Source organism: Chaetodon trifascialis, chromosome 1, assembly GCF_039877785.1.
Source record: "Chaetodon trifascialis isolate fChaTrf1 chromosome 1, fChaTrf1.hap1, whole genome shotgun sequence".
In the NCBI taxonomy this organism is placed as follows: Eukaryota; Metazoa; Chordata; class Actinopteri; order Chaetodontiformes; family Chaetodontidae; genus Chaetodon; species Chaetodon trifascialis.
This window is the reverse complement of record NC_092056.1, coordinates 28,635,668-28,650,448: the sequence shown is the minus strand read 5'-3', so window position 1 is coordinate 28,650,448 and position 14,781 is coordinate 28,635,668. Positions and strand designations below refer to the sequence as shown.

The 14,781-nt window shown below is 41.3% G+C and overlaps 1 protein-coding gene across 1 annotated transcript in view; it reads right to left on the bottom strand.

Annotated features, from left to right (window-relative positions):
• Positions 1-14,781, bottom strand: part of LOC139329523 (neural-cadherin) — a 325,949-nt gene that overhangs the window by 36,693 nt on the left and 274,475 nt on the right. The window contains exons 31-32 of the mRNA XM_070959899.1: positions 11,785-11,965; positions 8,462-8,628 (exon numbers count right to left, since the gene is read on the bottom strand). Coding sequence (XP_070816000.1) covers positions 8,462-8,628; positions 11,785-11,965 — 348 coding nt within the window. The remainder of the gene's footprint in view (positions 1-8,461; positions 8,629-11,784; positions 11,966-14,781) is intronic.

The following is a 14,781-nucleotide window of genomic DNA, read 5'->3' as shown; positions in this document are numbered from 1 at the left end:
TAATCATGGTTCAGAGGTTTTTAATGTGTTATGTGACATGCTAATTTAGCATGCTAATGCTAACATGCTAACATGCGTTACAATGATGGGGAAAGGCATTCTAATGGTGGTTCAGAGGTTTTTAATGTGTTATTTGACATGCTAATGTCAGCTTAGCATTGTCGCTGATGCTGAACACTAGGCACGCGCACGGCCCGGCGATTGCGCACTGTATCACTCTCCAAATTTCCCGCCGAGGGGAATTTGTCTAGTTATATTTAGGATCCACTGGGGCAGTGCTTTTTAACCAGATACACTCACAGCCACCTGATTTTACCCCCAATTAAAGCTGAACGGAGCAGAGCAATTTGGCTACTGCTCCACTCCCTGGGTGGTGTGTGTGTGTGTGTGTGTGTGTGTGCGTGTGTGTGTGTGTGTGTGTGTGTGTGTGTGTGTGTGTCTCTGTGTGTCTGTCTGTCTGTCTGTCTGTCTGTCTGTCTGTCTGTCTGTCTGTCTGTCTTTGCAGGAGAGTCATACCCTACGTGTGTGTGACGGTGTGTGACTGCACTTTTGCGCAAACAGTCCCACTGCAGGGACAGTTCAGTTCCCACAGATGCCTTCCGTGACAGACTGCTCTCGATGCTACAGCCTTGCGGAAGTTTAGACGTGCAGATGATGTGTTAATCTTCTCATGATTAAGTGATGGTGTGCAAATGCAAGTATGTGCATGTATTACTGTCTTGTGTATTTTTCCTTCACCTTAAATTGTACTGGGAAATGAAACCAATCTCTGTGCTCATTACTACCACTATAGTATTCCTCGCTTTCCCCACCCATATTTTCCCACTAGTGATCTGATCTGCTCAGAGAATAGACACTGATTTGGTCAGAAGAAAAAATACCATACAGTGCCAGGCAAATTTCATATGCATTGTTTGTATGGTTGAATTTGTTCAGTGAAGTGGATTTATTTTTCACACTTCTCACCTCATCTACGCATTTGATCATTCTGATTAAAGACTCTCACCTTTGGCCATGCAGTGAAACGCAGGAGGAGGGAAGCATGCCTGTGCGCTTGTATGAGTCCAGTGGAGGAGAACTGAATTCAAATTTGAACTGAAGCCGTTCTCAAAGGGCGATGGCTGTTGGTACAACTACTAGAGATGGACTGATATGGATTTTTCAGGGCCGATACCGATTATTAATAATCAAGTGAAACTAATAGCCGATATTTAGAACCGATATTCGTTTGCAGCAAAAGTTAAAATTTTGGTGTCAGTACAGTGCACTGTTTGTTTGTTTGTTTGTTTGTTTGGTGTACACTGAAAAAAAGACCTTTTTGTAAAATAACACAAACACAAAATCTTCATTGAAATGCCTTTAAGTTTAATTATTAATAAAAAGTGCAGGGGCCTTCCAGCAACATTTCTTAAAACTCACTCAAATGAATGAATAAATAAATAAATAAATAAATAAATAAATAAATAAATAAATAAATAAATAAATAAATAAAATAGCTCCCTGAATTTCTGAAACATCAACAAAATAAACTGAACTGAACTGTTCTGAAATTTGGGTCTGAGTTAGTACTCCCAATTCAGTAGCAGGAGCCAGCATCACAATTTTCATATCTTCAAGCTTGGAAAGGCGTTTCATTACACATGTGAGTTGTAGACGCGACAGTAAATTGATTGATTGAAAATAAAACACACAGAATAATCTCCTCGACGTGTGCTCTCTGCCTGACTCATATCCCTGGACTTTACGAGTGACAGGCAAAAAGACGATCATTTAACACCTGTAGTTACGTTGCTGCACCATAGTGCAGTGAGAGCACGAGCGCTGAGGGAGAGGCGACTGTAAACAAACAAGGACACGTTAGCGTGCAGTACTGCTAAACTCATAGGCTAGAATCACCTCCGGTGTTGTTTATTGATAAACCAGGAGCCGCCGCACGGGCTGAGACTCATTAGGAGATTTATTATTCCCCCAAAGTAACGGTAACCGAAAGGGCCTATATTATTACTGTGCGTCTGACCACAGGTATAAAGCGGTTGTGGCAGTTATAAAGCAGAGGTGGGTCATCATGAAATACGCCTTGTTGAAGTTGTGAACAGCTTCATCTCCAGAGCCAAACGGCGGAATTCAGCAGGTTTCCCTCCCTTATACTTGCTATAGTCCACCTACCGGTAGGTCGTTATGTCTTCAGGTCATGTTCACTTGATTACATGTTTGTTTTTTGTTTTTTTTTGTTGTTGTTTTTGTCGTATGCTTGATGTGATTAGACAAATAGGTCGGTGAAACGTCAACTCTGGGCTTGCATGTTATCACTGAAAATGATCATAAGGTTGTGGTATTTTTAAAACTTCATCAGGGGTTTTTATTGCAACTTCGACTGACTCTGTTGCCTTGCATCGGCTGGATCACAGGAGCCGTCATCTGCTTCTCCTCGTCTGTGGCGCTGTATGTAGATGCATCAGTGTTGATTGGCTGTCAATGACTCAGTTATGCCATGAAGCCCATCAGTGAGGGCTGTGGGCAGGACATTGTTACACAGCCAAGAGTGGTGACTTCAAGCGGACAGACGGTTGCATCAGAGACAAAGGAGCGCATTTTAAGATACATTAATTAATTTTATCGGTTATCGGAGGAAAAAATGGCCGATGCCGATGATCGAAAAAATGACGAATATTGGCCGATATCATCGGCCAGGCCGATAATTGGTCGATCCCTAACAATTACTACTTTTCTTTAAATCTTCTTTGAGGATTTTTTGCATAGTGATCCTTTTCACATTGCAACTTTGCAACATTTGAAAAATGTAGAAAATGAGCTCAGGCCAAGTGCTGCTGTATTATAGTAGGTGGGCACTTTATTAAGTATCTCTGAACAATCTAATCCAATCCAGTACCCAAATATCCAAACATACTGTACTGTCATGTCGTCTACTTTTACTGTTAATTCAGCCTTTGTTTTTGATTATTGGCCCACCCATCATGAAACAAAACTAAACTAGTCAAGCACCTCTAGATATATTTCTTTCTTAATTTATTTTTTTTTGGCATTCCTGCATTATTTGTGACAGCTGGAGAGAGAGATCTCAGTATAAAGCAGAGCAGCACCATAGCAGCTTTTACTATGATCGCAATAATAAACATAACAGAATTTGCACATTCCCATCAATGTCAACAAGAACTGAACAAAATAAACATTATGGAGGGAGGTAGAATTAATGGCAGAGCTGTTGTAATGATGCCATGGATTGTACAGGTGTAACTAATTAAGTGAACACTGAGTGCATATTCCACATAGAAATTGTGTTTACACTGCCTCACTCACTTGGAGTTACATCAGGTAGCTTCAACTTCCTTGGGAAGTATTTATGTATTTATGTTTACTCACTCACTATGGCAGACAGCAACAATCCCACAGTTCAGAAATTTTGCAGTGTTAGATGTTAATGAAAAGAAAAAGAGTTCTTTGTGCATTGATGTTGTCACTACTATCAACACTCTCCACCGGCATCAGAAGCTTGGAGGAGAAAACAGAAGCAGCCCAGGGTAAATAGCCACACTTCTAACGGGCCACATGTGGTATCTCAGAAGCTGCTGCTGCCCTGACTTTTGCTTAAAAGGTGCATGTCAGGTATGGCATGGCCTGCAGCATAGCTGTGGTGCAGAAACTCTGTAGCTAGGCTGAAACCCTTAATGAATAAATATACATTTAGCTAAGGGCAAGCCAGCCAACCACTTGCTAGTGCAGCAAAAAGGGAGTGATCCCTCACTGGCTTTTGGCTGGTGAATACTGCCAATTAGTGCTAATGCACGGTGGCTCTGATGGGCAAGGATTTTGTCCTCACATCAACTCTGCACACCATTATTGTCTTGCTTGTAACATTATTTGTTGTTTCTGTGTTTATGCAAAATGCTTAATGCTTTTCATTATGGTGTGCACATGTTTATTGTCTGGTGGTTGATCACTGGCTGCCAAAATATACTCATTCTCATGGCACTGACGAAGACCAAGAGCTGAAAAGCATGCCGTGCTGCTGTGACAGAATGTATTACAAATTCTCGAGGTAGTACATGAGCACAGACTTTTTTTAAAAAAGAAAAATGAATGCTGACTGTCTCTTCTTCTTTTTTGTTTGCATTACGCAGCATCATAATACTTTCTCTTTTGTATGTGCTACTGAATTTTGGCCTTTCTAATTTAATTTAATACAATACATTAATACATTTTCTCTAATTTATGTTCTAAAGTGAAGTTTACTGTCAAGTTCACATCAGCAATGAAAGGGTTACTGTCCTGAAAACATATTATCCAATCAGAATCTTCCGTCTCTATCAAAGCCCGGTTAGCTGGCTCATTAATTGGTTAGGACTTCATGAATCCAGGGGAAGGCCAAGCTATGTGTTTTGGTTTGGAGAGTGATGGGAAAATTGACCAATCACGGTTTGATTTTAAGTGGGCGGGACAAAAACAAAAGATCATAGGCCTTCGTGAAGTCCGAAAGGCGGGCAGAGTGGTGAGAGCGGTGAGAGACAATTAAATGGCGGAAGACGAGAACGAAGTTGTGGCTAGCTTGTTAGCATCGCCTTTTTCAAGGCGGCCTTTCCTTTGTGGAGCGCTCTTTCTCGGCTCTGAAGCGCATCAAGACGCACGCCAGAAACAGTACTGGACAGGATCGCCTGGGAGCTTTGGCACTGATGTCCATAGAAAAAGGACTTCTTTTGGAGCTCAAGTCAAAGGACAAACTTTATGACGCTGCCATCACCCACTTCACAAAGAAAGACCGACGAATGGACTTCGTTTTCATGTAAGGTAGGCCTATGTTGCAAGCCACCTTGATTATTATTTCAAGTGATTAATTCGGGCCAAGTGGACATTCAGTAATTTGTATTTATTGCGGAGGTTGTCTGTAAAAAAAATCCAGCGCAATTTGCGCCTTTAATTCCTTTGCCTTTAATTCAATATGTAAACTTATCAAACTTATCAGAAGTGTGTGGTTGGACTTTTGTTTTTTAGAGGGTTTTTATTCCCCCCCATGGCTCCCCCCTTTCTGTCCCTTTCCGAGAATTAAGGAGGTGTAGTGGAACCTATGAAAATTGTGACTTTTGACATAAGTATTCATTGCGCCGTGCGTAATTGCGCATGGAGAGGTATTTGCACTTCAATTCAACTTTAAAAAAAACTCCAGCTACCAGCTTTGTGTAACTTTTTCTATATTGTGCATTTGAAATTGTATAGTTTGACGATGCTCGTGAATTTATTTGTCAATGTGTGTATGGCTTGCTGTGCGCGGTGATTTATAGCGCTGTCCATGGTGATGAAGCCTCGGTGTCGGTGTCAGCAGTGTCACGTTCTGGGTTACCTCATTTTATATTTCCAGATTTTGGCTTATGTTTATTTAATGTAGCCTCCAGTTTTATGAAGGTACTGTTGAGAATGTTTCTTGTTGCGGAGAATATTATTGATGTTATGGTCTATTTGTTTACATTCTTGTCATCGTTAATTAAAGGATTGCAGTTGTTGAACACTTTCAATTCATCGTACTGTTTCTTTTTTTCCGCGATGATTTCTTTTCTTGGCAGTGAGGGCTGAGGTGAAGGCCCAGCTGTAGTGCTCACAGTTCGCCACTGCATCCACTGTATACGTAACTTCTACTACCTTCTCTACTGAATCTAATAATCAAACTGTTGAATAATAATCTCTGTATAGTTTTCATAGTAATCTTCATTCTACGCTTAAATTGTCACTCATGGGCTTTCCATGTATTGTCCATGCCGCACTCTCAGAAAATAACTTCCATCAACAATGTACTCAAAATGGGACCAGTTTCAGTATGAGTGGTGGAACTGAAAATTCTTATAAATACTTAATATTGTTTTTGTTTTTCCAGTGTAAACTCACTACATGCAAAAAACATAGATTTATCTTGCAATTATAACAAGCTAACACCACCTACTGCTAGTAAAACGAGTTTTCCACGATGGATGTCTCTCCATTAACAGAAAGCTCTCGCTTCTGAATGACTGACACTAAAACCTGATGTTTTGAGATTGATGAAAAAAGTTGCAGTTGCAGAACACAACTTTATATTGGTCACACTGTGTCATCCACAGGTGGAGGAAAAATATATTACTGAACAAGATGGAACCACAAACGCAACATGTTAGCTAGAATAACATCAAAGAGGCTGTGAACATCCTGAACAAAGACAAGGCGAGCAAGCTACCCCCAAATATGATCACCTATAATTACGCCCCCACTCATGGCTGAGAGATGCAACTGACAGCCCTAAAAACTAGCATGTGGACTTGTGACCTCATTATTTTGTTCCATATGTTGCTCTCAAAGGGTTACAATGAACTTAGCTGTTCTTTATCCTCAACAGATATGAAGCAGCTCTTGAACTTATTGAAGCACTTTCACATTGATTTTGATGTAGGTGCACTTTTGCCTGTAAATCAACAATTAATCACAGCAAACTAAACAACAAACTACTCGCAGTATTAAAATGCAGCAAATGGCAAAATGCCCTCATTTAAGGAGAATTTTGTATGCATCTGTTATTGTGAGAAGATTTCATCCTCATAAGGAATGTAACAGCAGAAAGTACAAAGTCATACAAAACACTGCAATCAGTAATCCAAGAGGGGAGAGTATCTCAGAACAAAGAAAATGTAATACATTTCACTAACCATGTTGTTGAAATGCAAGTCACACAGCAGAAACAAAGAGCTCCTCACATTGTGAGCTTGGAGCCAGCCAAAAGGAACGCATACTAATTCCTTCCTCTGATTAAAAGCAAACAGAATTATTACAGTGAAAAACATAATCTTAGAAGGCAACTTGGTTATATTTCTATCAAAGAACATGTTTCACTGAGGGGGGCTACTTCATAAGATTATGCACATTTTCATGCTGTCTGCACCCAGGAATAAATGCACTATTTACGGTGGATAAATCATGTGAACCCACTCCCCTTGTGGCTGTGCTGAGGGAGCAGTTTGACATGAGCAGGAAATGAAGGAATGGGTGAATAGCATGGGGAGACAGATGGATGACAGGCAGGGATCAGTGGAAGGGTTGTAGTGTGACAGCAGGTGCAGTATGGATAATCAGCATCGTTTTAGACAGTGATGTTTGATCAATACCCGCGGCCACAGCATGGGGTGGGAAAAACTGGGAAGGTACTGCAAGATCCAATAAAGTCAGTCAGGGTTTGAACGAATGAAAACAAAAAACAGAGTGAGGCTGGTGAATAAAGAAATACGGGAGAGCAATTCAAGTGTGAGCAGAGCAACCACAGGAAAAGAACAGTGGGATGAATAAAGTCTTTAAGACAAATAACCAAATAACACATTTATGTATTCACCCTGGTGGTGTGCTTTCAGCATCAATCTAAATCATTTTTACTGCCAAAATACCATAAAAGAAGCACTATTTTCTTCAACTACAAGCTGAGACAATGCATTGTATTAAAGTCTGACAACACTTTAAACTTTATTTTTTTAATTGTAGGGATAATTCAATATTTTGGAAAATGCACTAATTTGCTTTGTTTTCAGGTGTGGCATGATAACATCAGTGCCATATATGATCAATATCTTATCTGTGCAATAACACAACTGGAGTAAAGAGCTGGAGGGAGGGAATGTTTAGCCTTGTTTACCATAAAGACTTCAGGAAACACTTAGCCTGGCTCTGTCTAGCGCCAGATGTCCATAGGGTCCGGCTGCATCACAATCTGGTCACACTATGGCTCAGTCACAGTCAACAGCCAATAAACACAAACATTCAAGTACATTCGCAAGTACATTGCTACAAAAATTCAAGCTGCTCGTGTAAAAACAGGCCTGACATGTAAACATAGCAGAGCGGAGAACGTGTGACACACATCTTGTTTGAAGCAGTTTTAAAGGCTAGGAGTTTTGATAGTCTGGTTATTTGCTGTCAGCACACACAGACAAAGGAGAGAGAGACAGATGATGTGGGATGAACACGTCATCGAGTGTGAGCCGCCAATGACAGGCGTTAAAATAGCATGGATGAAAAGTAGTGGCCTCACTATCTTCCACTGTCCAAGCGGAAGCTAGTTAGCCCGGCTTGCTGTCTGTTGTAGAAGGAGAGACAGCTGAAACTGCTAAGGGTTGGTATCCAATGTTATGTGGGCTCTTGGAAGAATATGATCTTCAGTCAGTCCTCGCATTGTGGGAATTCAAGGTTTCAAGGTTGTTTCTACAAATATGTCCAAACCTCTTTTTGAACAATGGACCAACATATAACATTCATATGTACACACAGTGTGCATTTCCTTTTAACGATTTACATTATGACAAACCTGCATTCTGTCCCAACAAGTAAGGTCAGTCCCCACAATGTGACTGTTTAAACAGATTTATGTCCCCACGTGAGTAATACGTGGGCACACGCACACACACGCACATGCACACGCACACACACACAGCAGTCTTACCTCTAGTCGAATGTATTCACTCTGCTCCTTTGAGTTCAGATTCAGGATGGTACTGCTGTGTTTTCGGGTTCGAATCAGGATTTGAATCAGTGTCCTCCGGGCTGGCAGCGGGGACGCCAATTGGTAATGCACGTGACTGTGCCCATCAAAGGAATACTCTGGGACCTCTGGTGTTGGTACACACACACACAGAATAAGCACAGAGCTTTAAATTCAACGCATAATGTTTTTATCTAATTAGATGAGGCTTCACTCTGGAGGAGAGTGACCTTAAATAACTTCCACTTTATCAGTTTCAGAAATCCCTATATTCCTCACATGCAGAGAACTGGTGGCAGGACAGAATATGCAAAATGCACAAGATAGAATATGTATGTGTGGTTTAGCTTGGGTTATGCTTGGTTCCTCTTTTTTGGACCCATGTTCCCAGAAGTGGATTTTGTGCGTGCCAGGCAGACTAAACCAAGCACACCTAAAATGTTTTCAAAGCCATTCTTCCATCTCATAGCATATGCAAGTTAAATTTTCTTTTCTGCCGATCGCTGCCACAACTCTCCCTCGTTGTCTCTTTTCCATCTAACTTTGACAAAGTTGAGTGGTTCATGAGATCTTGCTTGGAGGCAATCTGAAATGGCACATTTTTAGTTTCTTCTGGGCATGCAACTGATCAGCCAGTTCTCCAAACTCCAGCTTATGTTTTACTGCTAACTGTATTCATCAAGGCCTCAGAGCTGTTTGTGTGATGATTTGTGGATGTAAAATCTGACCTCAGAGATATTCAGAGATACGTTGTTCAGTATAAAAGTGGTGCAGTTCAATATAGGATGGTGAGCTAAACTTGCAGAAATGTAGATATTTATTTAATCCCTTGTTGACTTTTCGCAGCAACTGTGATATTAAGAAAAAAAATAAGAATATTCGCTTCTTTTACTGCTACTTAGATCTGTTACAGATGCTCTTATCTTCCTGATATCACCATACAGCTCGGGGAGGATAATGTATTTGGACGATAGAAGAAACAGATCCAATGAGTATCACATCCATTGAGGAGCCAGCAGCGGGCTATAGATGGTAATGTAATGTCAGAAATGGACTGTAGGTTATCCGTGGGTGAGGAAGGCTGCATTCAGACTGATTTTAGCCCTGTGTACCATCAAAGCCAAATCCTTGCTGATATTATTAGAAACCACCGTGTAGTGTTGTGGTGTCTCTCAAACTCATGGATTTGCTCCTCTAACTAGACTCTGCATCATATTTGATTATCTCACACACACACCATTGCAGCCCATTGTATTTTATTTGCACATTTTTTGGTCTTAAGGATTTAAATATTACAGTAGACCCCACTGATTTGTTTTTGTTTGTTTGTTTTTTGGAAAGACATCAGATTTAATGCGAATGCAAAAAAGACAGTTTAAGGAATCTCCAGACATAATCTGGCTATGGAGCAAGTTCAAAACAGACAAAGTTTTCCTTTTTTAAATACTTTATGACTTAATTAGAGACAGGAGAGAGATGACAGGAAACGAGGGAGAGATGCAACAATGGTTGCACTACACTGTCACAGCAACTTAACCCGCTACGGGATGGAACACAAAGGACTTTTTATTACTTTCAGGCTACAGCTCGGCTGATTTTCATGGGCTCTTAAATGTAATTGTATGTGAGAATTGTGTTAAGGATTATGCATTGCTTTTTCTTCTTTCAAAGGCTGCCTCAGTGGTTGGCCATTGACTACGGAGCTTGAATCACCTCATGAATATGGAGAGTGATTCATTCACATTCCTTTAGTTATTTAATCATTAATTCATTCACTTTATTATTTATTAAAAGATTGTCTTATCTGCCCCATATTGGTTGTTTGTAGCATGGGAACACCCATAGAATACTAAATAAGGAATCGCTGTGGGAACAAAGCGGTAAAGGAACCCTCCTAAGCACATGTTAAAGAAAGGCATTTTTATCCATGTTATTGATGTAATATCAATTTTATGAACTGACAAAATTGCATATCAATATTAACACATTTAAGAGAGTCCAGTTATGGAGCTCCACCGTGTCCTACAAGATAACAACCAAGCAAGGCTGTAAAGCCTGGCAGAGAGTGCTGCTGTCAGCAGAAAGCATCTCTAGAGGTGCTCTCCTCAATATGGAGGACTTGCACAATAGGAGGAGCAAGACCAAGAAACAAGGGTCATTAAAGACCCCATCTCAGTCCAACAACAGTCTATTCCAACTGCTGCAGTCAGGCAAACGCCTCCGCAGCCACAGGTCCAACACAGAGAAGCTCAGGAGCTGCTTTCTTCAGGCCACACATATCCCTAATAAGGATTCTGCAGGGCCTGCCTGCTGCTCTCTGAGTATAATGAGAATTAGCCAGCAGCTATGAAGAATCCTCCAGGGGAAAGGCAAGTGCTTGACCTATATATTGTATGCATGAATTTACAAATAGAGTATATCCCACCTGCATACAGGATGCTAAGAAGCAGATGGCATTGTATACCATTAATGTTAGAAAGGCATGGAACAGCAGCGAGTAATTAACCCTGGCTGGTAAGTCTGTAGTCCCTTCAAGCTTAATTCTCTTTTACAATTAAGGTTACACGTTTACAGAACAGCAGGTTCTCACACTTAGTGTTTATGAGGACATTCACATTAAATTCATGTCAGCTAGATTTAAAACAGCCTTGAAGACTGAAAGTTTACACTGCAAATAAAACAGCCGTGTTCACTCACTCTGCATCCCCGAGGCTGTGAGAGAAAACAGCTTGGAACCTGTTTGTGTCTCATCTTATCTGATTTAATCCTAACAAGAACCTGACCATCTTTTTTAGCTGTGCTACATCGCTGAAGCTACAAAGGTCATTTGCATCTGTGACACTGTGCTGATTTTAAGAGTCATAACAACATATAGCCTGCATATTCACATATCTTAAAAATAATAACTTCATTGTAAATTACATAGCAGTTTATATTTGGAAGCTTCTGCAGATGAGACAGAATCTATTTAATCTACAGCACAGTGATTTGAGTTGAGGCTGGTAGCCAATATAGATTTTCTAATATAAAACTTCCTGACCTAAATGCTACTCACCTTTTTGCTTAAGTGTGAACTAATTTTCCATGAACCCTCTTTTCCAACTCATCTGTGCGCACCAATTGTGCTTTAGTTTTACAGGCTATAAGCATTCAGCTCATGCATTGGTCTTTCCAGGACACATGGATGACTTTGCTTTGTTGTTGAGAATACAATCCACCACAAATTTGATGTAATCCTTTAATGCATAACAAATATAATAATAATAAAAAAAAAATTGGCTTACCCTCTTCGCACTGGTGTCCTGTGTATCCCGGCACACACTGGCAGCTGAAGGAGCCCCACTCACCGTGACAGCGACCCCGGTGGCCACAGGATGGATAGCCCATGTTGACACAGCTGCTATCGGTGGTCAGACAGCCTGGAGAGCTGGACTGGGAATCAGCCGGGGAGCCCAGATCATACAGCTGAATGTAGAAGATAGAGAGGAGGAGAAAAAGGGTAGTAGATGCAGAGAAGATGAGATGTAGAGGATGGAGAGATGGTGATAAGAGAAGAAATGAGGAGGGAACAGAAGAAAGAAGAGCAAAGAGGAGAGGAAAAAGAAGAGCGGGACAATATAAGAGAACAGTGAAAAAGTTAAAGCAAGGAAAAAGAGGTGAGAAAAGCTGACAGAAGGACACAGGAGACAAAAAGGCAAAGTGAAGACATGGGACAAACAGGTAGGGGGTAAGCAGCCAGGGGAAGCCAGAGATTGAAAAGAAGAAGAAAAATCAAATAGAGTGAAAATGAAAGAAATCGGAAAGGAAACTTTCAAATGTGCTGAAGGACATGAGCTCAGGGTACACTGTGGCCTTCTCATCTCTCTATACTGCTACTCTCCAGACTCTCTCTTCCCACAGTGATGAAACCAAACACTGGACCAATCTTCTAACGGACAAACAGCATGGCCTGCACAGAAAGCTGAGAGGACGGGGGAACCTTGGAGGCCTAAATTTGTGTTCACAAAAGCGCACCATAAAAGACATTAATATGTTCAATCTCCTCACCGCATTACCTAAACTTTATGGGGTCTGTCTGTGATGCAGCTCGGATGTAAGAATGCAAAAGATCATAAAAACTGACAGTGAGTCATACCACTAGGGAGCTGCTGATTGGCTCTGAACTCCAGCAAAAAAGCAACTTATTGGGCTCTGACCTTTTAAAGCTTCATCTCCTCTTTGCTGGGTTTGGACATTTGATTGCTAAGACCTGCAACACAGACATTAGCAATCAATGACAAAACAACACATCAGGGTGTCTGCAATTGATTTGGCTATGCATATGTGTCACTGTGGCGCGTGTGTCTGGGCAAAACACTGACCAATATGACTTGAATGCAAAAACACACCTGCTTCTGCTTAAATTACAAATTGTGGCTTCAGCGGAGAAGACTGTCAGACCCCCACACAGAGACACTGTGGGCTGCCCTGTTTGCCAAGATTAATTTCAGGTGTTGGGTATAAAAGCCCAGAACCAAAATATACAGCTGTGAGTGTCCTGTGCAGTGAGCGATGGTCCACCAAAAATGGTATAACATCCCTGTCTCAAGAGGAGGTGATATGATAGAGAGTGACTTACAGAAATCAAGTTAAATGTCACACTGAACGACCACAAAATCTGAATGTCAGATTAAAACAGCTTTGGTGATGCAGATGAATGACCGATACAAAGAGAAACCCAACATACAGTTAGCTGCTTTAGCAAAGTGCTGGGCCACAGTGAGCTGCCAGAAAAGATGCAGTGCTCCTTGTCATATGCTACATTGCTAAAAGCTTGTGGACACCTCGAGATAACATCTATATGTGATTGATGGGGAACGTCTCACTCCAAAAACCACAAGACCTGTCATTCGGGACTTGCTTACATAAGTGCATTAGCAAGGTCAGCCGCTGATGCTGGGCGACAAGGTGTGGCTTGGAGTCGATGTTTCGGCTCTCCACAGAGGTGTTGGATGGGGTTGAGGATAAGACTGAAGGATAGGCCAGTTGGGTTCTTCCACACCAAACTCAGTGTTTTTAGTGGACCTAGCTTTGTGCGTTTAGCACGATTGTCACCATGTCAGATTTAACAATCACACTGCGAGAAACTCTTGCCGTGTTTTGGTCGGGTGACTGGTGAGACAACACGTATGACCCCGACTGATCACAGCACTTCATGTCACGATCACGCACGAGTTCAGATGTCACCAGGGAGATGGGTGAAGCAGCTGCCAATCAAACTGACAGAAATGTTGTGTGTGATGCTGTGGTCTTGTGTCCCGAGGAAAAAAGAAAAGAAAGAGAAAACAGTTGTGGATGCACTATAACATTGAAAGCAAATGCAAGAGGAGATTTTAAAATCCTTTCAAAATTGGGCTAGAACCGCGTAGTCTGATCCAGGCATAGTGCCTGAAATAGCATAAGATTTCCCCCTATTGGAAATCAAATTTGGTTGTGTAATGATGAAAATCACAGAATGTTTCTCCATTCATTTATTTATTTTTGCTTTTGCATCAGAACTTTGCACCTTTTTTGACAAAGGTGTTTTTCTGAAATCTCTTCCAATGTGTGCCAAATAAATGTAATTTGATGCATTGGAACATCTCGACCCTGGTTTTCCCAAAACATACAAGCAGCAGACTCTGTCTCAACATTAATCTGGAAGAGTGACTGCATGTTTTCAACACAACCAGAATTTTTTATACTGTATGTTACAAGTTGAACTTTTTGCTGATAAGCATTGCAAATCAAACTTCCCCTCCAAGCCTCTAGCATTCAAAAAGCCATCGTCCAGCCCCTGTAACTGCACACCTCCGTACTTTAGAGGAAATGGAGTGACAGTTGTGTCCAAACCACAGAAAAACTTAAAACAGTAATATTAGAGTGACAGCTGAAGGAGAACGACAAGCAGAATAATGACAAGACGAGGATGGAGCGTTAAAAACAGATGATGGTGAATGACAGCCAGAGGGGAGAGACCCGAGTCCCGAATAAAAACACAATTATAAAATCGAGAAATCTTTTCCTGTCCCTTCTGCAGGACTCAGCCTCTCATTCACACCTGCCTTCAGCCCAGTCTAGCTTACTCTCTTCTTCATCCCCACACACACACACACACACACACACACACACACACACACACACACACACACACACACACACACACACACACACACACACACACACACACACACACACACACACACACACCACAAACTGTTTCCTGACAGCTATGCATCACAGGAGGTGACATGATCCTCACA